This window comes from Thamnophis sirtalis, unplaced genomic scaffold (genome assembly GCF_051295495.1).
Source record: "Thamnophis sirtalis isolate CommonGarterSnake01/CBP01778 unplaced genomic scaffold, rThaSir2_p1.2 scaffold_2, whole genome shotgun sequence".
Taxonomy (NCBI): domain Eukaryota; kingdom Metazoa; phylum Chordata; class Lepidosauria; order Squamata; family Natricidae; genus Thamnophis; species Thamnophis sirtalis.
In genome coordinates, this window is record NW_028261382.1 from 114871926 (window position 1) to 114898500 (window position 26575).

Consider the following 26575-nt stretch of genomic DNA (forward strand, 5'->3'; position numbering starts at 1 on the left):
TACTCTAGGGTTAGTGATTTAGGATTTTAACCGATTGCTTCTCCAAGAAAGGTGGGTTTTTTTAAAAAAAAAATTGGTATTGCTTTGCCTAGAACAGTGAAGTTGAAGCTTTTTTGCCTCAAGTGCCAAAAACGTGTGCATGTGCTCACTCGCACGCCTACCCCCATAATTTCATCCTCCCCTGCGCCGTGCCCCCTGCATATTTGCATGTGACCCCCTGTTGACCTGCGCATGCGCACATGGCTTCCTTCCGGAAGCACTCTAGGGGCTTGGGGAGGATGAAAAAAGGCCCCAAAATGGCCCAACATGCAAACCGGAAGTTCGGGAATGAACTTCTGTGTTGCCCGTTGGGGCGTTTTTCTCCCTCCGGAGGGTGAAAAACAGTCCAACACGCAGACCGGAAGTCCATTCCCAAAGTTTATAAGGTCAGCATGTTGCACCCAACAATCTGGGTGCTCATTTTACTGACCTCAGAAGGATGGAAGGCTGAGTCAACCTTGAGCCCGTCAAGATCAAACTCCAGACTGTGGACAGAGTTAGCCTGCAATACTGCATTCTAACCACTGCACCACCAGGGTTCCAGACATCACTTCCCACCAGTGGTGGGTTTCAAAAATTGTTCGAACCTACTCTGTGGGTGTGGCCTCCTTTGTGGGAATGGGTGCCGCCCATGTGACCGGATGGGAGTGGCTTGCCACCCATGTGACCAGATATGAAGATGCCGACGACACTTGTCAGAACCACCTTAAATTACCTCACACACAGCACTGGCATGCATAAGAATATGATATAAACTTGTTTTTTAAAAGGCATCTTTGGTTTGTGTTAAAGCAACTTCAACACACGCAATGTTCTGATTGCACCACAAATGCAGTAGTCATTCTTACCTTTCACAGAGGCACTGAGTTTTATAAATATGAGCATGATAGTGTAGAATAATCATATCCAAGGACCAGTGGTGGGTTTCAAAAAAAATTTGGAACCTCTTCTGTAAACATTAAACATTAAATATCAAGCTGGCTGGGGAATTCTGGCAGTTGAGATCCACTGTGACCCGACAAAAGGGCGAACGACAAAACCACGCCCGACTAAACTGCGTCGCTAAAACTGCGACGTCATCAATGTGCCAACAGCGCGTCGACAACAGCGCGTCGACAGAAGGGCGATTTACAACAGCGCGTCGGCAGAAGGGCGATTTAAGTTAAGGTAAGGGTTAGGTTTAGGGTTAGGGTTAGGTTTAGGGTTAAGTTTAGGGTTAGGTTAGGGTTAGGGTTAGGGTTACGTTTAGCATTACGTTTAGCGTTACGTTTAGAGTTACATTTAGGGTTAGGTTTAGCGTTACGTTTAGGGTTAAGGTTAGGGTTAGGGTTAGGTTTAGCGTTACGTTTAGGGTTAGGTTTAGCGTTACGTTTAGGGTTAGGGTTAGCGTTACGTTTAGGGTTAGGGTTAGCATTACGTTTAGGGTTAGGTTTAGGTTTAGTTTTACAGCACGCTTCTGTCACCACGCTGTTATCGGCACGATTCAGCGCTCATTCATCAGAGCACTTTAGAACACGCAGTTTTGTCACAGCGGTTTAGTCGGGCGTGGTTTTGTCGTTCACCCTTTTGTCGGTGAACCGAGATCCACATATCTTAAAGTTGCCAAATTTGAAAAGCACTACTTTAAAGGGTTTCTGATAGGTGTTAGGTCCACACTGAAATATCCTTCAAACTTGTTTAAATCCAAATATCTGTGTAGCTCTAAACGAGGAGTATATTCTGCTCATTCAAGCTCTGGTTTGGGTTTCTAATTGTTATTTACAACAATGCAAGAATGGAATACTCTTGCCTCCTGCCAGGATATAAGATTTGGAAAGACAGGGGTGGGGGTGGGAGAGAGAAACTGAGCGTAAAGCTAGTAAGTTATGGAACCAAATGTCTTTATAAAGCCACTTTTATACTGAGGATATAAGGATGTCCCCAAGTACCAAGATAACCGCTGTTATCTCAAGAAGCCAAATGTGACTTGGAGCTGTATGTGAACATTAGTTCTGCCTGAGATGATAATTACTCCTCCAAAGTTATTAACTTCTGCTCAAGGCCAACAGCCATCCCTGACCCATTTTCATCATTGGAAACAAACAAACAAAAAAAATGTTACAATTGCTCTCCAATAAATAGCCACAAACAACCATCATCACATTCCCCAGCTCAGCAGCTGCTACTTGCATAAAGAAACAAAATGTGCACATTAGATGCAATGATGCAGAAGTACGACCCCCTAAACCAGGAGTGTCAAACTCAAGGCCCGGGAGCTGGAGCTGGCCTGCCGGGTGCTTAGATCTGGCCCGCGGGGCCACCCTGGAAGCAGCGAAGGACCGGCCTGCAGTCCTCTGCCAGCAGAAACAGAGCTTGCAAGGCTGCGGGCAGCACTCCCAAGCGGGCAGAGTGCTCGAGCCACCACAGGAACCCCTGACACAAGTGACGTCAAGCTGGCCGCGCCCACCTTGGCCACACGCACACCTCCACCCCCCAAGATCAAACAACCCCAATGCGGCCCTCAATGAAATCAAGTTTGACACCCCTGCCCTAAACCATCACTGTTGCAAACATGCCTAAGCATCCTACCAGATTTCGGGTTGCAGAGGACAGGTGGGCTGCTGCCGAGGGTCGGGCTGCTGCTGAAGTACCCGCTGCTACCACAGCTGCTCATGCTACTCCGTCGGACCGCAGAGACAATCTTGATCTCCTTGCTGGGGCTCACTGTACAAACCAAAGAGTGAGGGAGATTTATTGTAGCAATAGCAATAGCAGTTAGACTTATATACCGCTTCATAGGGCTTTCAGCCCCCTCTAAGCGGTTTACAGAGTCAGCATATCGCCCCCACAGTCTGGGTCCTCATTTCACCCACCTCGGAAGGATGGAAGGCTGAGTCAACCTTGAGCCGGTGAGATTTGAACTGCGGAACTGCAGAGAGCAGTCAGCAGAAGTGGCCTGCAGTACTGCACTCTAACCACTGCGCCACCTCGGCTCTAGAAGACAAGCACCACACTGGGGTCTCTTAACTGTTTTCCTTACATACCTCTGTCATTTCAGAACCCATTACAGGTAGCCCTTGTGGAATGGCCGCTCATTTTTTTGATGCTGTGATGGTGTGCTGAAGAAGGTGGATTTATGACTAGTTGTTGTATGTAATAAACCTTATGCCCCCTTCTTCTGTGCATTCTAAAAGGGGCGCGGTGGGTCAGCGGTTAAAAGCGCTGAGCTTGTCAGTTGTCTCACTTATCAACTGTCTTGCTTAGCAATGGAAACTTTGGGCTCAATTGTGGCCATAGGTTGAGGATTACCTGTAAAGGATGTTTGCCCACCTTTGGTTTCCTGTATTTAACCAGATGCTTTAACAAAGAATGGCCAGAGACAAGAATATTTGCCTGTAGGGCGTATTCCCTGCCACATCCTTTTGTCAAGCATTAAAAGGTCAACACCCTTGATATAATGAACAGCAATGAACTTCATGTGAATACATAAAAATTTCCTGGAACCATTTCACTTCCTACGGTGTTAAAAGGAAAATACACCTCTTCAGGGGAAACCTGTCATAAACCCAATTTTGGATAATGTATTTGCTTCAGTGGTGGGATTCAAAAGTTGCTACTACTGTTTCTGTGGGTGTGGCTTGGTGGGCATGGCATGGCTTGATGGGTGTGGCTTGATGGGCATGGCAGGGGAAGGATACTGCAAAATCTCCATTCCTTCCCCACAACTTGGGGAAGGATACTGCAAAATCCCCACTCCCTCCCTACTCCACAAACCTGCTTTCCAGCTCCGTTCTCCTGAACAGCGGGCAACGAAAGAAGATTCAGCTGATCAGCTGGGACTCGGGAGGTAGCAGGGCCACTCAGAGGTGGTATTTGCTGGTTCTTTGAAGTACTCAAAATTTCTGCTACCGGTTCTCCAGAATTGGTCAGAACTAGCTGAATACCACCTCTGATTTGTTTGACATACAAGCTTCTCTTTTGACAAGGTGGAGGACGGGCGTGACCCGACAAAAGCGCGAACGTCATAAGCGCGCCGACAACACCGTGGCGCTAAAACCACGATGTCAAAAGCGCGCCGACGACAGCGCGCCGACAGAAGCGCGATTTAATTTAAGGTAAGATTTACGGTTAGGTTTAGGGTTAGGTTTAGGGTTAGGTTTAGGGTTAGGTTTAGGGTTAGGTTTAGGGTTAGGTTTAGGGTTATGTTACAGCGCGCTTCTGTCGGCGCGCTTTTGTCGGCGCGCTTTAGGGCTAATTCGTTGCTCATTCGTCGCGCGGTTTTGTCACCGTGCTTTAGACACCGCGGTTTAGTCAGGCGCGCTTTTGTTGTGCGCGCATTTCTGGTGGAACCGAGGATGGGTACCAGTCTAAGCATGGTTGTGGGAGTGAAGAACCTGCTTTTGTAAAAGACAGCCTTCCCTTGAGCAAAATCACTCAAAGTCTGCCTGCTGTCTATGTATAGCAAAAGAAAAGGAAGCAGAAGCCAAAACAAAACAACCAAACCACCCTTTCTCCAAGTAGGATAAGAATTGACCAGTGTTTTTAAAAGGAAACTTGTCATGAACCAAGTGTAGGTAGTCCGACACTTGGTACGTAGGTAGACGTACGACCACAATTCAGCCCAAAATTACTGTTGTTAAGTGAGACATTTGTTAAGTGAGTTTTGTTCCATTTTATAACCTTTCTTGCCACCATTGTTAAGTGAATCTCTGCAGTTGATAAGTTAGTACCCATGTTTACCCGAAAATAAGACAGGGTCTTATTTTCTTTTGACCCCCGAAAGAGCACTTGGCCTTATTTTCGGGGAGGTCTTATTATTTTTGAGGTGCAGGACGCAGCGAGCGTGGTCGCCTCATGGCTGCTGCTGGGTTGCAATATTTTCCGGGAAGTCTTATTTTCAGGGGAGGGTTTATTTTTGCGCATGCGCTCAAAAGCCCAATTGGGCTTATTATCGGGGGAGGTCTTATTTTCAGGGAAGCAGAGTAACTCAGGTGTTAAGTGAATCTGGCTTCCCCATTGACTTTGCTTGCCAGAAGGTGGCAAAGGGTGAACGCATGATCCCTGGGAAGCTGCAACAGTCATAAGTATGAACCAGTGGCGAAGCATCTGAATTTTGATCGCGAGATCATGGGAATGCTGCAAAGGTTGTAACTGTAAAAAATGGTCATAAGTCACTATTTTCAGTGTCCGTTGTAACTGAATGGTCACAACGGTGATCTGTTGTAAGTCAAGGACTACCTCTACTGGTATATAATCAGCTTTCTGAGTAAGGCATATTTTTATCCCTATCTCAGAATGTAGAAAGCAAGTGGAAAATATGGAACGAAGGAGTGTAAGATTTCACCCAGACCTCAAACATGAAGATCAGTAGGTCATATAGCTCTTTGATCATTCTAATTTTATTATAGCTACTAGGAAGGATGTAATTGGAGCAGAAAACCAGCATTTGCCAGGTACTATATGAGCCTGAAGCCAGATTCAAATCTTATATTTCTTTTTTCCACCTGTGTACCATGTTAGATAGCAAACTGGTTATTTCTCAGTGATGGATAGTGGTGAACTATTATGGTATAAGCCTGCTTAGTCTCTAGTTTTTTTGTGTATCTGACCTTGGTCCTTCCAATTTCCCTAGATAGCATCTAAACTATGCAATGCAGGCTTTTTGAACTGTATCCAGAAATACTGTAAGTTACTTAAACATGCTCTACAATCTGAGCAGTGGTGGGATGCTACCAGTTTAACAACCAGTTCGATGAGTGAGTGCTTTGCATGCTTCGTGCGTGCGTGCAGCGCTGAAAATGGAGCATTTAGAAGCTCAGCTGCTTACCTTCCAAGTTAGCAATGGTAAGTAAAACAGCTGGAGTGGGAGGAATTAGCTGTGCTGCGCAATTGAGATGAGCTAGAAAGCAAGAAATAAAGGACAGGATAGAGCAGGGGTGAGTGGGTAGCAGTCGTGGATTGCAGGCGGTTCGCCCCGGTACAGGCGTACCGGAGCCTGCCCCAAACACTGGATACCATTCCGGTACGGTGCTCTGGAGGGCCCACCCACCCGCCTGAGCTTCTTACCGATCTTTTAAGTCTTTGGCGCTTCCGCGCACGTGCACAGTGCATACGGCGCCTGTGTGACACTCCGCTGAGCAGCTGGAGCCTCACGGAAGCGCTAAGGTGCATGTGCATGCTACGTGTGTGTGCATGCGCACTGCGTGCATCCATGTGGATCAGGGGTGGGTTTCTCGCCCCGTTCCAACCAGTTCGGTTGGAATGGGGCCGGCGGCGTCCTCGTGCACGCGTGCAGTGCACGCAAGCGTACTAGCGTCTGTGCGATGCTCCAGCTGCTCCTGGAGGATCGCGCAGGCGGTGTATGCGTCCTGCGCATGCGTGGAAGCGCAGAACTCATCAAAACCCGGTAAGAAATGCGGGCGGGCGGGTGGACTCTTCGGCGTTCCCGGAAGTTACTTACTTCCGGGTTCGCCGACGAACCGGTTCGCCTGAAACCCACCCCTGATGTGGATGCTGCTGGGCCCACCACTGGTGGGCAGAGCCAGCTGATCATCGGAGCTACTGGTTTGCCCAAACCAGTCCAAACTGGCTGAATACCACCTCTGAATCTGAGATATTGAACTAGTTCCTATGCATACAGGTAGTCCTTGGCGTACAACTGGTGATTGTCGAAAGTATAACAGACTTGCCAAAAACTACTTACGACCTGATTCTGAAATTTCAACCACGTGACCACTTTTTGAGCCCACGGCAACGGACCCACATTTGCAGCCATTTGCAGCTTCAAACAGTCACGTGACTGTGCTTCACAATGTTTTTTCCCCCCAGAAACCAGTGTTTACTTCCAGTTTCCACTTGGCATTCATTATATTACTGTAGCGTTCATTGAAGGTCGTAAAATTGGGTCCGGTCACGTGATGATCCACTTTACAACTGTCACAACCTGTGACTGTAATCGCGGGGCATCAATTATGATCCTAACTCAAGGAATTCCTGAATGTCCGTTTACCCTCCAGCACTAATCCAACATATACCTGAAAGGAAACTGGCGTGTTTTTTGTGGTCGTGATTTTGCTTCCGCAGGCAAAAAGGACTGTCGTGGCTCTCTGGCACCAAACGGGACTTCTCGGTGAGCAGTTCCATCAATCTCCTTCTGCGGCGGAAATTCATTCGGAACTGATAGAGCAGGTTGCTATCCACAAAATGGTGTTTGTTGGATACTAGTGGTGGTTAAGAAAGACAAAGAAAGCCTTTGAGAGAACAAGCAACTTAGAACTGAGGAGAAATTTCCTGTCAGTGAGAACAATTAATCAGTGGAACAGCTTGCCTCCAGAAGTTGTGAATGCTCCAACACTGGAAGGTTTTAAGAAGAGATTGGACAACTATTTGTCTGAAGTGGTGTAGGGTTTCCTGCCTAAGCAGGGGGTTGAACTAGAAGACCTTCAAGGTCCCTTCCAACTCTGTTATTCTATTCTATTCTATTCTATTCTATTCTATTCTATTCTATTCTATTCTACTCTACTCCTTCATTTTAGCAGAGCATAAAAATTAGGAGGGAATTGTTATCCCTTGCAATGAGAAAATGATACCCAGCATTCAAATTATGGTTCCACCACAAAACCGCGGAGTACAAAATCGCGCTTGCTGAAAGCGCGCATTTGACGTCATCACAGCACGATGAAAACATCGCGCTGTGATCGAAAAATGTAAAAATAAAGCGAAAACCTTACCCTAACCCCCCCAAACCTAACCCTAAACCTAACCCTTAACCTAACCCTAAATCTAACCCTAAACCTAACCGTTAACGTAACGCTAAACCTAACGCTAACCCTTAACCTAACGCTAAACGTAATGCTAACGCTCTAAACCTAACCCTAACCCTTAACCTAACCCTAACCCTAACCCTAACCCTAACCCTAACCCTAACCCTAACCCTAACCCTAACCCTTACCTTTATGTGAATCGGCTTGCTTTATTTTTAATTTTATTTCAATTTTTATTTTATTTTTCGTCACGCTGTGATGATGTCACATGCGCGCTTTCGTCGAGCGCGATTTTGTCCTCCGCGGTTTTGACGGGTCACGCAAATTATTTTAACAACAATTGTAGGCAATACAATATTTCTGGACAATCCATTTGGGGAAATCAACGATACAGTTTAATATTTGCAATGCTCTTTAGTGCTGATTGGGGGGTGGGCGGGTTCCTGTATAACTATTTTTTCACCTCTTCCTTACATCCCGCACAACTATCAGACCCTCTCCATTTCTATATGCTAGCTGAAGAACAGATTTTATTTTCCCCCACGGTTGATTTTCTTTTCATTGCACAACAATGTTTCACAATGATAAATAAACTTTCATTTTAAAACTCCAGCACAGTTCTCCTCATTTTAGTTGAAACAGAAAAAGACCCAAACTTACCATGGGATCCCCAAGTTTGCTGAAAAAAAAACCTGTATTTTGAGGGTCTTATGGAAGACCGTAAGGGTCGGAGCTAACCTCACCTTGCAACAGTAATATTCCACAGGACTGTTGATGTAGCAGAAAAGTCTTTCTTCATAAATAGATTTATTTTGTGGATGGGACGAGCAGCAATCAATCAATCAATCAGAATAGAGCTGGAAGGAACCTTGGAGGTCTTCTAATCCATCTTAACCTATACCATTTCAGACAAGTGACTGTCCAGCCTCTTCTTAAAACCTCCAGTGATGAAGCACCCACAATGACTGAAGGCAAGCTGTTCCACTAGTTAATTGTCCTCATTGTTAGGAAGTTTCTCCTCAATTCCAGGTTGCTTCTCTCCTTGATTAGTTTCCATCTATTGTTTCTTGTCCTGCCCCCTGGTGCTTTGAAAAATAAGTTGAACCCCACCCCCACCCCGCTTCTTTGTGCCTCTCCTGCCAGATCTGATGCGATGGGTAACAGTGAAGCGGTCGCCTGGCCCTATGCCGTACAGGACTTTAAAGGACTACAAAGGTTGGGTGGGGGGGTTCCAAACTTGGGAACTTTAAGACTTGTGGACTTCAACTCCCAGAATTGAGTTGAAGTCCACAAGTCTTAAAGTTCCCAAGTTTGGACACCTCTGGTCTAAACTAAGAACCAATGTTTGGTTCATGATTGTTCCAGAAGTATTATGCCCAAAAAGGGCAAATTTAAAAACCCAAGACTTTAAGAACATGCCCTCAAGCGTTTCAGATAGAGGCCTTTCCTACCCCTTAACTGGAAAAAATCAAGTGTCTATCAAGTAGAACCCAAGTTGAGATATATTTAAGTTTAAGGTAGCCCTGTTCAGCTAGGACTGCCTGATTTCTCCAGGATTCCAATGACAGAAGTTGAAATTTACAGACAACAAAGAATCTGGAAAAGAGGTTTTTTTTAAATAAAAAAAAAAAGCTAAGCTTCACACATTACAGTACACAAAAGCACCAAGATTTTTGCACTCCTGTTCGGTTGTTCTGTCCTTCATAATCTTAGATTACCAAATACTTAGGTTACTAAGACTATGCAACTCTCTAAAATTGGAGAAAATTCCCGAATAGCAACTGATATACTTTAAACAGCTGTTAAGTGAAGAAAGAGATTGGTAAAGGTTCATGGATGCACCAGCAGGCTTCTGACTTGTGCCAAGACCTCTCGTAATCCTGGACAAAGTTCTAGCTTTTGTTTGTTTTAACCACAAAGGGAGATAAACACACACTTGATCTTAGCTAAAAGACCTTGGGGCTAAATAACAGTTTGCTTTTAGAACTAGTAGAATATATATCAACATTTACTCAGTGAAAACAGTCACTTGGTTCAAAGTGGGTAGAGAGAGTGGAGGTAGAATTGATTCTCCATGAGTCAATATAACTTAAGAAAAATCTAATAAAATAATAACTATCGAGCCTAGGGATAATGCTATTGTTATATAGACTGAACTTTATCCAGAACCAGCATCTTGTGTCAGCATATGTAGTGTGATGTCTTCCAGATGTTTTGGACAACAAACTCTGCAACTCTTCATGTTAGATGGGTCTGATGAGAACTATAATACAAAACCTTGGGTAGGCACCAAGCTTCTTGCCGTTTTGGCAAGCACTGTATATTTGATCAGTAGATTACGCAGTGCTTTGGATTTGATTTTAAGGAGGTACGTATAGAACAGGCACATCACACCTGTCTATAACTCCTTAATCCAAAGATACATTTTTCTGGATTGTATGACAGCTGGAGCAAGCAGCTGTATGATCCAGGCAAAATGCAATTTTTAGCCAGAATGCCATTTTTAGCTTAAAAATGGATCCCCATTCTGTTTGGTTTAAATAGGATGCCTCTCCTACCATCTTTCTACTCCTTTTATCATTCTTCGATATAGGGATGTGGTGGCTCAGTGGCTAAGATGCTGAGCTTGTCAATCAGAAAGGTCAGCAGTTCGGTGGTTCGAATCCCTAGTGCCATGTAACTGAGTGAGCTCCCGTTACTTGTCCCAGCTTCTGCCAACCTAGCAGTTCAAAAGCATGTAAAAATGCAAGTAGAAAAATAGGAACCACATTTGGAGGGAAGGTAACAGTGTTCTGTGCGCCTTTGGGGTTTAGTCATGCTGGCCACATGACCACAGAGACGTTTTCGGACAATGCCGGCTCTTCGGCATTGAAACGGAGATGAGCACCGCCCCCTAGAGTCAGGAACGACTAGCACATATGTGTGAGGGGAACCAAACCTATCATCCTTTGTCAGTGATGTGACTGAGAAGACATTTCTCACCGTGTTGGATAATTCCGTGCTCCAGAAGTCTGCGACCGAGTTGTTCAGCCTCAGCTCTTGTGGCAGCTTCTCCTTCCTGGATCAACCAGTCAATTAGCTGCGAGGCCATGAAAGTACGCTCATATTTTGCTCCTTCTTCTTCTCTGGCTTGTAAAATAACATTTTCAGTATTCATAAGCCTGCAATGAAAGTACGGAATGGAAAGGAGGAAAAATCAATGTATACACCAATAGAATAGAATAGAAAAAATAGAGTAGAGTAGAGTAGAGTAGAGTAGAGCAGAGCAGAGCAGAGCAGAGCAGAGCAGAACAGAGGAGAGCAGGAAACTTTGTCATTTTAAATGTACACTAATCAGCATATATTAAAATGAAATTTCATTGCGTTCAGCTCTCTAAGATAGCCATTATGCATATACCCACACACACATATATAACACAGAGAAACAATACAGTCTAGTTTGGATTGGGGGGGGGGGAGATATCTTGCGAGTTTACCAGACGGATGGCATAGGGAACAAAGCAGTTACATAAACTGGTAGTCCTGCTAGAAATACTTTGAAACCTCCCCCCCTACGGGAGCAACAGAAACAGATTGTAAAGTGGGTGTGTGGGGCCTGTAACAATGCCTTGAGCTCTAAGCACATAGCGCTTATAAGCAGTATCCTGGATAACGGGAAGTGACCTTCCTATAATCTTCTCGGCTGTCCTGACTACTCTCTGTGTGGACTTTCTATCTGAGGCACTGTTGCCACCAAACCAAACAGTGATGCAGTTTGTTAAAAAGCTCTCCGTTGTGCCTCTGTAAAAAGTGGCTAGAATGAGAACGATGCCCTCTCCTCATCCAACACAGGAAATGCAAACACTGGTTTGCACACTTCCCTAAAGATAACGTATGCAGAGACCAAGCCAGATTGTTAGTTATCTGCACCCCTCAGATGCTATTGACCATTTCCACAGTGGCAGCCTTGACACTGTGGAATGACACAGTGTCCCCTTGACAAAGGGGATTATGATTATGCCATCTCTTACTAAAATCAACAATGATCTCCTTTTTTTTTTGTTAACATTCACAGAAGAACATCATACAGGTAGTCCTCCACTTACAACTGGTCATTTTTACAGCTCAGAATGGGCGTTTTATGACCTGTAAAGCACTTCTGAAGGTTGTAAAATATCATAGCAATAGCAACAGCAATAGCAGTTAGACTTATATACCGCTTCATAGGGCTTTCAGCCCTCTCTAAGCAGTTTACAGAGTCAGCATATTGCCCCCAACAATCCGGGTCCTCATTTTACCCACCTCGGAAGGATGGAAGGCTGAGTCAACCCTGAGCCGGTGAGATTTGAACTGCTGAACCACAGCTAGCAGTCAGCTGAAGTAGCCTGCAGTGCTGCACTCTAACCACTGCGCCACCTTGGCTCCTACCCCCTGGTCACATGCCAACCCCCTGGTCACCTGACTATCCTCCAAGTGCTCGGCAACTGACTCCCTTGTATGACCAATTGTAGCATTCCACTGTTGCAGAAAATGACAGGCTTTAGACTTCTCTGGATACAGGAAAAGTTTATTTGGCAGCCAGGTTCAGAACGTTAGCGAAAAGGCTAACATTGCAAATTCTGAACAACCTTCATCATCAAAGCACACGTTCTTACACATTCTCAAAGACAGCGTGACACGGAAACACTTAACTCATTTCTTATTGGTTACCTTGAGGAAAAAGCCTTATAAGGAGATGGGGGTCTTACTTCTCCTTTTGTTACAGGTATGGACTACGTGTCATTAACGAACTTTATCTGAACCTTGTGGTTTGGACTTTTGACATAGGGACGTTGTGGTTAGAGGCTAATGACATCTCTCTGTCCCTTTAAGCAAGCTTCTAACTATCCTTTTTATGCCACCTCTTCATTCTTATATTTTTAATCCATATTTTATTCTACTTTACCATGGTCATATGACCACGATTTGTGACCCCTATTTTTGCCATTTTCCCACATTCCTGGAAAAAAAAAAGCTCTTTTGGAAGAATGGGTTCGCATAACAACCACGCTGTTCACTTAATGTCTGTGGTGTTTTCCTTAACGATTGCTGGGAAATTGTTGGAAAAGCAATTGGGGTGCCTCGATTTACAATCCCAACGACGTACAACTGGATTTCCAGTCCCAATTGTAATCATACGTCAAGGACTTATTGCAGAAATTCATTCATATGGTTCCAATTTCTGAGTGAATGAATGAATGGATGACCCAAACCATTGCTTTGATCTAATAGACCAGATGATTTCACATTTAGCTTGCTGCTTATCAAGCTGATTTTACGCACGGTTGAAGCAAGTATTATCTGCTCCGCTCTCTTATGCAAATCAAATTCTGAAAACTAAAGCAGAAATGACTTCTGGACCTTGTGCTTGAGGTGGAAAAAAAATGAAACTCTGAATTTGGGTTTCACCAATTACATAGGTTGGTTGTTATAGAAATGGCTCGTTTATACCATTATATAAAAGTAAAAAGTTGAGGTTTGATGTTATTATTTTATTCTACTGCACCAAAGGGAGTTGGAAGTCAATGCCTTTTCTTTCTTTTTCCCCTTTTATCTTACACTTTTCTCTTCCCTTTTCCCTCCTTTATCTTTGCTACTTTCTTTTATACATTAATACATTAATTCCACAGACAAAACTACAATTATGCCTCTGTTTTTCATAGCAAATCAAGAGATAGTCTGTGGGCCAGGTTATAATTCAACCAACCCATCTGCCTTTCCCAAATGGATATTTTCCAAATGTATAGAAACTACGGCTTGTAAAAAATTACAGACAGTATTAGAATCTAGCCATTCTGGTTAGAAGCTCTGGAACTTGCAATCCAAATACTGTACATCTGGAAAACATCACGTTGAAGACAGTCGATAGAGATTTTTTAATTTTTGAAGCTTCAACGCAATGTGGAGTTTAGATGGGATCTCAGAATTTGTGCTGCTCCTCTTTCATTTCTTCTTTAGCCTTTATGGGAGCTATTAGCCTGCAAGCCCCTGATGCCATCACAATCCTCCTACTTAACCTTTTCCCCCCACATTTCTTTTGTAGTATTGGTTGTCCTTGACTTACGACAATGGTTTCAAGTTATGACAGCCTCTGTAAAAGCGACTCACACCCCATCCTTATAATTATGACCGTTGAACCATTCTCGCAGTTGTGTGATTGCAATTCAGGTCCTTGGCAACTGGCTTGCACTTACAACGGTTGCAGCCCCGTGTGGTTGTGTGATTGTGATTTGTGGCAACAAGCCAAGTTCAATTGGGGCAGCTGGATTTGTTTAGGGACTGAATGATTCATTTAACAACCGTGAGGTTTTTTTTTAACGACTAACAACCACAATAAAAATGGTTACAAAAATCTTGATAAAAGTGCAGAAGGACTTTGACATTGCCTTCTTCTAGAGTGAAATTTGAATAAAACTATAGCCCCTCCCTAAACAGTAACAAGTTAGCTGAGATCAATGTAGAGATATTCTAGACTGTGATTGTCAAAAAGTTATACCATGTATGGTCTCTGGGAAGTCGGGGGGAGGGAAGGGAGGTGGGGATTTAGGGGGAGGGGGGAAACATAATATGTGTTAAACTTTAAGGTACATGATTGCACTTGTATACTGTGGCTTTTTAATGTTAGTGTTAAAACAGAACAAACCGAATATATTGGAAGGTAATAGAAGTATACCGAAGGGAGGAGCTGAGTGAAAGAAGAAGGAGGGTGGAGAGAGTGAGAGAGTGAGAGAGAGGAGGAGGAGAAGGAAGGGAGGGAATGGGTTAAGAGAGGGAGTGATAGGGTCAGGGTTAGATAGAGGGGGAGGGGAAGTAGGTGTAGAGGGGTATGTAAGAAGGAAGAATGAAAGTTGGAGGGGGTTGAAAGAGGGTGTATGGTGGGTCAAGGTGGTATATTCGGTTTGTATTGTAGGGGACACTTTCTATATAAGTGAGGGTTGTGGTTATTACTCAATGTTATATGCCCTGGTTATGCACAGTAAACATGTGATTGTATAGAATGAAACGGAAATAAAAATATTACGCAAAATTCCTAAACAGTAACAAGTTTTAGCTTTATGTTGTAGTAATCGCATATTTGAAAAAAAAAGTATAGCATCTTCCCTTTATCTGCCTATATGTATGTATATATTATATACTATATAAAATGCGGTTTCTTGCATTTAAAAAAAAACTACAAAATTTTGATTGGATGCTAATCCCAGACTAAGAACAGAATGTTCTCAATAAAAAAAATGTAAAATTGGAAAGGTACTCCTATCAATGCTTGCAACAGAAAATTGTTAGCTTTAATGCGTTTTGAATGGAAACAGCAGGATATTGGCTTATGTCTAGTATCCCATAACTTTTCTAGTAAAAATAAATACAATTTTCTTCTTGGAAATGTTTCTTATTCAGACTGCGTGATGTATTGGGGAGGATTCCTTTTATTTAGCCTGTTAGGAACTATGTTAAAAGTCACACATACAAAAAAAGAACATGATTTTTGTTTGAAACTATTGACTGAGAATATATTGAGCAAAGTGAAGATTTGGAGGGTTGATTAATCAATTTCCAAATGGTGAATATAAGGTATATTACAGAGAACTTTTTTTTTTACATAAAAGTTCGACCATATTCATGGTAGGAAGCAATATAAAATTATAACATTGATTATTTCTGTTGTATCCTACTAGTGGCGAATGGCAGCAGATTTGGACGTTGAGGAGGAACATGGGCCAGTCCTGGAGTCTTGGGAAGGCTCTGATGAGGGCTCTGTGTTGGAGGCAGAGAGGGGGCCAGAGCCATATGCCAGTTATCTGCTGCCTTCAGAGTCAGACATCAGTGAGGCAGATGAACAGCTTAAGTCTGTTCCCAGTATGCGCATGTGCAGAGTTACCAGATGAAGGGAACAGCTAAAGAACAGGGGCCAACCTGGGAGTAAAACCACAGGTGGATGATGAATGGCTCCTCCCAGAGGAAATAAAAGAGGAATGAAAGGGGAGTGGAGTTTGCAGGAGACAAATAGTTCGCTTAATTAGTTCATGACTCTCCGAGACTCCTCTGTTTTGCAGATATCGGCCTGGCAGCTCTCCAAGCCAGATAAGGTCTGTGACTGTAAATCCTCTCTTGAAAGAATTTGCTGGATGTGAATGAGCAGAATTCACAGTAAATTAATAAAAGGGGTTTTTGTCGTGACCAGGAGTTTGCTTCATGCTCTTGGGAAACCTTGGTCAGAACAATTTCTACTAATTCTAGGAACGGAAGCTTATCAAGCTAGGGATGATTCTTTTTGACAGATATGTTTAAAACACCTGGGAATTGAATTTAGGTTTATTTTGTTTGAAGAGAAGGTTTTTCGGTTTTTTTTCTGGGAATTGGAAATTTTGTGGGTGTAGTCTGGATTCCCAGGAAGGAGGGGCTGAATTCCAGAGGACCAAGAGAGAAGTTAAGTCAATTTGGCTGGGAGAAAGAGAGTTAAGACAGCTCCTCCCTAGATATTATCAGAGTATATCTTTAATGTTGCAAGTAGATGCTTTAGTTTGGCAAGATTTCTGTATATAGGCGGGAAGCAATAAAGGAAACTGCTTAGACATAACTCTGTGTCTTTCTTGGTTTTGCGCGGGGTGTGTGTGTGTGTGTCTGACAATTGTGAGGGGAATGTTCTGACCAAGGCTTCCCAAGAGCATGAAGCAAACTCCTGATCCCAACAAAAAAACCCTTTTATTAATGTACTGTGAAGTCTGCTCATTCACATCCAGCAAAGTCTTTCCAGGGAGGATTTATAGTCACAGACCTTATCTGGCTTGGAGAACTGCCAGGTCGATATGTGTAAAACTTGGCAAGGAGTCTTGGAGAGTCATAGAGCTCTGGCCCCCTCTCTGCCTCTGACACAGAGCCCTCATCAGAGCCTTCCCCAGACTCCAGGACTGGCCCATGTTCCTCCCCAACCTCCTCACTGTCCGAATCTGCTGCCAGCTCCGCAGGCTGCTGGCGGGTCACAACAGGGAATTAGAAAAAGCACTGAGAATTTTTTTTTTTTTTTTAAGAAACTATTGCAGAATTTGCAGTGAAGCTTTGTACATTTTCCAGTCCAAAATGGCAGGAACGATATCATAATTTTTTTCTCCGAAGGGTCTCTTAGATGTCAGGGCCAAAGACAGCCTATTACTGATCCACATGAACTTCATGGTGACCCTCCTCCTTCTCCATTGGCGAAGGACAAGCAGGAATCTTATAATAACTACTCTCAATCTTCTCTTCTGGGGACTTTGGGAGTAATTAACTTAATGCTACATTGCTAGAAGAATTCATCAGTCACAGAAAACCTCTTGTCTGATAAAAGATAATTAGTACCCTGCATTAGGCAAGTGATTCTTTTCAATCACATGCTTCACTTTTAAATAAACAAACATCTGCATACAAGGAGAGTTATTAACTCCTTAATCATTGAAAGAGTCAAAGAATTCTAGCTACTAAATACAGATTAATTTTACCTGGAAATAGGAGAACTAGAGTGATATTTCTATTACTAAAATAAAATGAAGAAGGAGGAGGAGGAGAAAGAGGAGGAGGAGGAAGAAGAGAATCATAGGCCTGGAAGGGACCTCAGAGGACTTCTAGTCCAACCCCCTGCTCAAGACAGGAGACCTTATACCATCCCAGACAAATAGTTGTCCGATCTCTTCTTAAAAATCTCCTTTGTTGGAGCACCTACGACTTCTGGAGGCAAGTCGTTCCACTGATTAATAGTTCTCCCTTTAAAAGGAGGAAATTTCTCCTTAGTTGTAGATACTCCACGGTACTCCCTTAAAATGGGTAAACTATTAAGAAAGAATCCTAGAGTATTAAGAAAGAATCTATGATGACGACGACAATGGCTGTGGCAAGAGAAATGAAAGTTAATATCAATAGTAATAGGCACCTTGATGCAACCCCAAAACAACTGGAGCACCACATGAACAACATCGGCATTGACAAATTCACCATCAGTCCATTGCAAAAAGCAGCTTTACTCCAAACAGCTTACATCCTCTAACATCAACATCTACCTATTCTAGGTCCTTTGGAAGGGCTTATTAGGTGGATAAAAATACCAATTCCAGTCTGAACATCTGGCTGAGGGCGCCATGAACCAAAACAAAATAAGATAATAAAGTCGTCACACAAATAAATAAATAAATAAATAAATAAATAAATAAATAAATAAATAACAATAAATTTCCAGGGGAAATACATTCACATGCACACACTTGTCAAAAGCGACCTCATCCACACCTGTCTTTTATTTGCAGAGGAATACATTCAAAGATATCAAGACAGAGCAATTGTCACCATCGATATTATCATCGCCTTTTGTTATTGGGCTGTCCATGGTAACAGGAATTTCCAAATATAATGCAACTAGAGGATTTGTTGTTCAGGTACAACCGTAGGAGGCAAATCAGTATCATAATTAAAATCACTAGTTGATGTGCCTGTAATATTGATGGTATTGAGGAATTGGAATTTTGAGAAGAATAAAAGGTGCCAAACAGAAATGATATTCAACCTTTTTTTATTCCTTGGCATCACTATAAACTTCCATTCTAGTACAAAAAGAGATTTCAGAATGAAAAATTGATTCTGTGGTTGTTTGGGGGAAAGACCCAGTTCCTTCCTTCTGTTTTCCTGTAATTCATTCTGATTTTTAACTTATATGCTTTTTAGTTACTGTAAATAAACCAAGCACACAAACAACGTGTTACAGAAGCTGTTGAGATCATGGCTACTGGGTGTAGGTTGTCTGATCTCATTCCCGATTAATTAGCAAGATTTATTAAAATGTGACACATTAGTTATGTTGCCTAACCATGGAGAGGAATACAAACAGCAGAAATATATGTTGCTTTTTCTGAAAGATGAGACAAGCCATTTCCAGTAGGTTAGAACTTTCTGAAGGGATCAAAACTGATAAATTTGGTTAAATGTTATGCCCAGGGTGGAGGGGAACTGAGATTTGCTACTTTAAAACTGGGAGAGGTAGCCTCTTAATCAGTGATGGGCCACTATGGTCCTCCCACAACCTTATCTGGCTCAGGGATTCTAGGCGTTGACATCCACAGGTGGCAAAGGGGCTATAGTTACCCACTCTTGTTCTTCACATTCAGAAAACTTGACTATATTTGGTTGCAAAATAGTATTTTTTCTAGGAGAAAGCTGAGGTTTATATAAAATGGATTATAATGCCTATCGTGCCCCGACAAATGCGCGAACGTCAAAAGCGCGCCGACAAAACCGCGGGGCTAAAACCGCGATGTCAAAAGCGCGCTGACAACAGTGCGCCGACAAAAGCGCACCGACAGAAGCGCGATTTAAGTTAAGGTAAGGTTTAGGGTTAGTTTAGGGTTAGGTTTAGGGTTTGGTTTAGGGTTAGGGTTACAGCACGCTTCTGTCGGCGTGCTGTTGTCGGCGCTCTTCAGCGCTCATTCGTCGGCACGGTTTTGTCACTGCGGTTTTGTCACCGCGGTTTAGTCAGGCGCGCTTTTGTCGTTCGCGCATTTGTGGTGGAACCAATGCCTATTCCTGATGTAACTGAAAGGGGTAAGGCACACATATACATCACAGAGGATGTTCAGATATAGAGCAAGTTGATGATCCATTCTAACATGTTCTAAGATATCAATGGGTCAGAATTGAAGAAGAAAGCAATAATGGAATTCTAAAAGCGCTGAATCAGATGTTTGGGTGTGTGCGCACCTTCAAATCAATGCTGACTCCTGGGGACTGCCTGGATAAGACTTTGAAGTTTTCTTGGCAAGATTTCACATGTGCTTTGCCGTTGCCTCCTTCTTAGGGCAGAGAGACAATGACTAGTCATCCAGCTGGCTTAATAGCAATAGCAATAGCAGTTATATACCGCTTCATAGGGCTTTCATCCCTCTCTAAGCGGTTTACAGAGAGTCAGCATATTGCCCCCAACAACAATCCGGGTCCTCATTTCACCCACCTCAGAAGGATGGAAGGCTGAGTCAACCTTGAGCCGGTGAGATTAGAACCGCTGAACTGCAGATAACAGTCAGCTGAAGTAGCCTGCAGTGCTGCATTTAACCACTGCGCCACCTCGGCTCTTAATGTTGAAGATGGGGATTAGAACCCACGGTCTCCAGGTTTTTTAGCTAGATGCTTTTACCACCGGAATGGGACAACTTGGTGCAGCCAATTCGCCTCAGCCAACTCACCATGGCCAAGTTGCCGCAGCTAACTCGCAGTGGGACAACTTGCCGTGGGCAACTCACTGCAGCACAACTCCCTGAGGGACAATTCAACAATTCAATTCAAGTATTTAAAATAATTTTAAAAAATATTTTAATTTTTGTCATTCACATTTCATTTTGTCCTTCCTTTTGCATCCTTTCTTCAAAGATTTTATTCCATCATTTCTTTGATATTAATGTAACTCTTGTCCTGCAGCAAATTGTCCATGATGATTTGGCTGCACCGAGTTGTCCTTGACCCCTTTACCACTACACCAAACTGGCTCAAATCAGTGGGAGAAGGTGAATAATAACATCAACTGCAGTGGCACCGGAAACCAAATGCTATAGCTATTAGAAACAAGTACAGATACATCCTCCCAAGATCCATGAAGACTTATCTAGTCATTCCCAGAGAAAGCAAGAAGTCTGGGAAAATTCTTGTAACATAGGGGATAGACAATAAAGTTACTGCCTTTAGCTATTCACCATTGGTGCATTTTCTATTGTGGGAAAATGGGAAATTCGGGTTAATGTCAGGGTTCCAAATAGCACCCAAACGTAAATCAGAGTCCAAAGCAAAGTATTGCTCAAAGTTCCAATTTATTAAGAGAGCCATGTTGGCACATCTGGGAAAAACCGAATCTGAAAGCTTCCCGGTTTTCCCCACCTAGTTGAAAGTTCATGATCTTGCCCCCACACCCACAAGTCCATCACATAGTCCAATCTCCCACTGCCATGCTGGCCGTTACACCCCTTGAATTCTGGTCAGGTGCAGTGGTGCAGAGACAAAGGATGACCTTGGCTTTCTAGAAAGAATTTTGTTATGGCTACATAGTGTGCAATTCCTTACAAACCCCCCCCCTCCCATTTTCCCACAATAGAAAATGCATAGCAGAATAATAGAAAGTTTGGCAGGCCAAAGATCTAAAACAAAAGATGGCTGCAGGCCTGTCAATTGGTTCTGGTTGCTTGCACCTGACAGATCTAGAGGTCAATGCTACGTATTCCATATGCATGAGAAAAATCAAACCATTCATTTTACTAAATGGTGATTACAAAGCCATCAGCTTTCCTACATTCAATCCTCTTACAGAGAAGCCAAAATAGCATGCCGGGGGGAGGGGGGACACTCTTCCTCAGTTCTTGACAAATAGTAGGAAACAGGAAAAGCCAATCTTGGATTAGAAGATTAAATGGTTTGAAAAAGGACATTTTCAATTGAGATGTTGACTTTAATCCAATTCATTCACAGAATTTTTTGGGAGTCCAACAACCATCATCTTCATTCTGTGGCAATTCTTCCATGTTTTCTGGACACGCCTTCTATTTTTTGACCTTCCATGGAAAATTGGGCTAAGGGGAAGATTTTAAATTGATGTATAATGTTTAAGAGATTGTTAGTTAATGTATTTGGAGATATCTATCTTTCCCTATCATTAGTTATTGAGTTCTGGATCAAGTAAGCTTATTATTAATTCCTAAGAGTTAAACAAGCCTTTCCATAATATCCATGTATTTATTTTGAGTTCAGAACTCATGATTCTTGGCTGCAGAATTTGGCTTGTCTTAAAACCACAGAGGGAAAAACCAGCTCTCCCTTTCATCAAGATACGTTAGAAATTGCTGTGGTTGGGGAGGACTATATAAAGTTTTTTCAATGAGGTACCCTGTTTTCCCCAAAATAAGACCTCCCCAGATAATAAGCACAAATCAGGCTTTTGAGCGCATGTGCTAAAGTAACCCCTTCCTGAAAATATTGCAACACAGCAGCAGCCATGATGTTGCCACGCTCTCTGCCTCCTGCACCTCAAAAATAGTAAGACCTCCCCGAAAATAAGGCACTCAATTTGAGGGTCAAAAGAAAATAAGACGCTGCCTTATTTTGGGGGAAAGGAACAAGACACTTTAAAAGTGCCTGTTTATATTCCGTCACTGAGGCAAAGAGCATCTTCCAAATCTCCTTCAGGAAAAATTACAAGTTGGAACATCTGACTCAAATCGCTGCCATGAAGCTTCCTAGTTCCCTCTTATTTGTTAAACAACTTCTTCTTTGTGGCTTACAACAGAGTAATAAAAACACAGTAGGCCTTCTCATTTTTTGTATCCCTTGCGTTAGGAACACTAAGAACAAATTGTTTTATTGGCTACTGTAAACAAAATAAGCCGCAAGGCAATTAAAAAAAAAAAAAAGAACTGAAAAGAAACAGAGGATAAACATATGTCTACCAAAGGGCCATTCCTGGAGGTCTGGACAGGATTAAAAAAGTAAAATCTAGTACAAACCATGACTTACTCTCATTTCTTCTATTAGCGTGTGATCAGGTTTTGCAGATTTTTTTTTAAAGCGTTAGAAAAATGATTCACAACGTGTTTGATCGTTAACAATATCAGCTTCATTTTAACGCTCTCTTTAACGCTTTGATATCATAGTATTTCTTGAGAGCAGCATGGTGGCCTAGTGCTGAAGATGCTCACCTCCCACAATGACTATCTCAGCTTCAACTGCAACAATACATGAGCACTCAATAGCTACAAACTCAAGGTAAACTGCTCCAAACTCGATTGCAGAAAATACGACTTCAGCAACAGAGTGGTCCACTACCCGACTCTGTTGTTATAACCTCAGCCCCCAAAAACCCCCAAAATCTTTAACTTAAACTGTCTACTGTTGACTTCCCCCCATTCCTAAGAGGTCAGTAGGGGCGTGGCTAAGTGCATCAGCGTGCCTAACGTTCCTGTCCTACTGCCCCCATTTATTTGTATCCATTTCCTGTATTCTTATTCATGTTTATTCTTATTCCTGTTATCTTGTACATGAGTGACAAACTAACTAACTAACTAAATAAAGTTGAGAGTTCAACCCTAAGTAGCAGCGGATAATTCTCTCTTCGGGTGCAAAGAAAAAAATATCTGCTGCAAACTCTGGGTGGGCATCAGGAAGGGAAGAGCCAAGGTGGCGCAGTGGTTAGGGTGCAGTACTGCAGGCCACTTCAGCTGACTGTTATCTGCAGTTCAGCGGTTCTAATCTCACCACCTCAAGGTTAACTCAGCCTTCCATCCTTCCGAGGTGGGTGAAATGAGGACCCAGACTGTGGGGGTGATATTCTGACTCTGTAAACCGCTTAGAGAGGGCTGAAAGCCCTATGAAGTGGTATATAAGTCTAACTGCTATTGCTATTGCTAATCTAGCCAATAAGTGCTGAACTCCATCCAGGCACCCTGACTCTACCCCACATAGGGACTATATAAAAAGGGAGTTATTTATAGTATCTCTTGAACTACTTGAAGAGTTAAAAAAATAATTGGACAAGAAAACGAAAGAGAAACCTTGTTTAGATACCATAAAAGGATGATCTTCACCAATCACTGACCACCATCTTCAAGGATTCCATCTTTAGTGGCACCTCCCACATGTTCTTATCCACATTTAAACAAAAACAGCTACACTTCAATTTGTAAGTAATTTTTAGAAGACATTAAAAGCAGCCCTTCATCCATCACTATGTACAAACCTGGAAACCTTCCATTTCCTTTTTTTCTTAATTTTGACATGATAATACTGTCATCTGCAACAGATAATCAAAATGCAACTTTTTTTTCCTTTATAAGGTGCCCCATAAATAGTGACCTTTGCTTATTCAGATTGGAAGCATTGTCCCAAAGCCTCCTATTTAATTTGCCCAATTACACAATGGTTCACCTTTTGTACTACTCAGATCTAGTAAATGTCAACTGCTAGTAAATGTCAGCACCCATGTTCCGAGAAAGCTGCAAAGCTTGAGCAAAAATTACCGTACGTGCCTCTTATTGTGAGCAGAGAGTATGATTTACTTCCATTTTTATTTGACCCAAACAATCTAGCATGACATTCAATATTTCCCATGCAACTGTCTGTTCTGAATCTTAATGATATAGTTACAGTTTTACAGTTGCGTTTATTTATAGGCCGCCCTTTTCCCTGAGGGGACTCAGGGCGGCTAACAACTTATGGGAGGGGAAGACATACAATGACATAAAAACACAGTATATAGTTAAAATCAAACAACATTCATTCAACATTCGGGCGGGGGCAAATTTTGGTCTTTACCCCCAGGCCTGGCGGGATAGCCAGATCTTGAGGGCTGTGCGGAAGGTCTGAAGGGTGGTGAGGGTACGAATCTCCACGGGGAGATCGTTCCAGAGGGTCGGAGCTGCTACAGAAAAGGCTCTCCTCCGCGTAGTTGCCAGCCGGCACTGGCTGGCAGATGGCACTCGGAGGAGGCCCAATCTGTGGGATCTTATGGGTCGAGAGGAGGTGATTGGCAGGAGGCGGTCTCCCAAGTACACAGATCCACTACCATGAAGGGCTTTATAGGTAGTAAGAAGCACCTTGAAGCGCACACGGAGATCAACAGGTAGCCAGTGCAGCTCGCGGAGGATAGGTGTTATGTGGGTGAACCGGGGTGCACCCACAATCACTCGCGCGGCCGCATTCTGGACTAGCTGAAGCCGCCGGATGCTCTTCAAGGGCAGCCCCATGTAGAGCACATTGCAGTATTCCAGCCTAGAGGTCACGAGGGCGCGAGTGACTGTTGTGAGAGCCTCCCGATTCAGGTAGGGTCGCAACTGGCGCACCAGGCGAACCTGGGCAAATGCCCCCCTGGTCACAGCCGACAGGTGGTGATCAAAGGTCAGCTGTGGATCCAGGAGGACTCCCAAGTTGCGGACCCTGTCTGAGGGGTGTAAATTTTGGCCCCCCAGCCTGAGCGTTGGAACACTAACCAAATTTTTGGGAGGGAAACGCAACAGCCACTCGGTCTTTTCTGGGTTGAGTACAAGCTTGTTAGCCCTCATCCAGTCCCTGACGGCTTCAAGATCCCGGCTCATCACGTCCACCGCTTCATTGAGTTGGCACGGGGCGGACAGATACAGTTGCGTATCGTCCGCATATTGATGGTATCTTATCCCGTGCCTACGAATGATCTCGCCCAGCGGTTTCATGTAGATGTTAAATAGTACGGGGGACAGGACCGACCCCTGCGGCACCCCATATGTTAGGGGCCTCGTGGTCGATCTCTGACCCCCGACCAACTGTGGCACCCCATATGTTAGGGGCCTCGTGGTCGATCTCTGACCCCCGACCAATATGCTGTGGATTTATCTTCCATAACCTTTGCTAGTTTTAGCATAACATTTCTCTTGGGGGGGAACCCCTGAAGAGCTAGGACTGGATGAAAATCATACATTTAATGTGTAATGTGTATATTAATTCTTTTAGACATAAATGCTACTTAACCCCATTTTTCCCGTAACGAACCAGCAACAGAATAATTTTATATACAAGCTGTAAAGTAGTAAAACATGCTGATCAGCTAAAAAGAATGAAAAAAAAACATTTAAACATCACAAAACATTAGGAATGGTGGAAAATATTTGAAGTTTATGTGGTAGATAGTGGTGGTTTGTTCTCTCAGCTTGTTGCTTACTTTCTGAACGTTTCATCACCAAGCTTGGTAACATCATCAGCGGAACTTTGGTTTCTGGTGTCTGGTTTCAATTGTCTTCAGTGTCAACCCTGACATTCCGCTTTGATAGGTCTTATGTGGTCAGTCGGCTATGTGACTGACAGGTCAAGTCATGTGAGGGACATCTGGTGGTGGAGTCGCCCTGTCGGTCATGTGACCGACTGACCACATAAGGCCTATAAAAGCAGAAGAGACCTGAAACAAGACACTTCAACTGATGATGCTACCGAGACTGGTGACGAAACGTTCAGAAATTAAACAAGTTTGGAGAACAAACCATCACCACCATCTCTTCTGTTTTGGGGTTGTCTCAGCCGTCCCATCAATCACTGATTTATAATGAGATTCCCCCTCGAAAATCAGCAGATAAAGACATGTAACATCGGATAGCTATGGCCAGCTCCTGCGGATATTTCATCTGCTCTAATCTCCCCCTCTGGACCTCTGCAGAATGCCTTGAGAAATTCAAACCTGGGATGTTTGAAAGAAATCAGGGGTGGGTTGTTGGAGGTTTGCACAGGTTCGGATGATCATCTAGCTAGGATTCTGCTCAGTTCGGCAAACCCCCAAATTCCACCTCTGGCTGGCCATGCCCACCCTGCCTCTCCGATTCCACCTCTCCCCTCCAAGGAGTCTCCATGCAGCCCGTTCATCATGCCAGGTAACGGCAGGGCCCAGGGGAGGGTTCCTGCTGGTATTACTACTGGTTTGGTGTGCAAAACAATTGAGTATAAATCCTTCCATTCCCCACCATCAAGAGAGAGTTGAAGAAGCTTCTTGGATGAGAAGCGAAACATCTTCAAAGAAAAACCAGAAACTCCAATTGTCTCTTGAAAAACCATCTTTGGGACAACCATGACCTGGATGACTGAGAATCTCCATAGACATTGAACAAACCAGTCAAGTAACACTGATGGACAACAAGGAGCAAGTATAACTAGACAGACCTATGTTCCACTGTATTCCATTCCCACTAGTGGTCAGACTTGATTTCACCCCTCCCCGCAACTCATTTTTATTGATTGATTTGATTTCTATAGCTCCGCATCTCAACAAG

General features: G+C 43.3%; 1 protein-coding gene across 3 annotated transcripts in view; it reads right to left on the reverse strand.

Annotated features, from left to right (window-relative positions):
- Positions 1–26575, reverse strand: part of DEPTOR (DEP domain containing MTOR interacting protein) — a 94892-nt gene that overhangs the window by 28917 nt on the left and 39400 nt on the right. For all 3 annotated transcript variants that reach the window (XM_087706736.1, XM_087706734.1, XM_087706735.1), the window contains exons 5-7: positions 10764–10942; positions 7053–7238; positions 2608–2742 (exon numbers count right to left, since the gene is read on the reverse strand). In XM_087706736.1, the coding sequence (XP_087562862.1) occupies positions 2608–2742; positions 7053–7238; positions 10764–10942 (500 nt within the window). The remainder of the gene's footprint in view (positions 1–2607; positions 2743–7052; positions 7239–10763; positions 10943–26575) is intronic.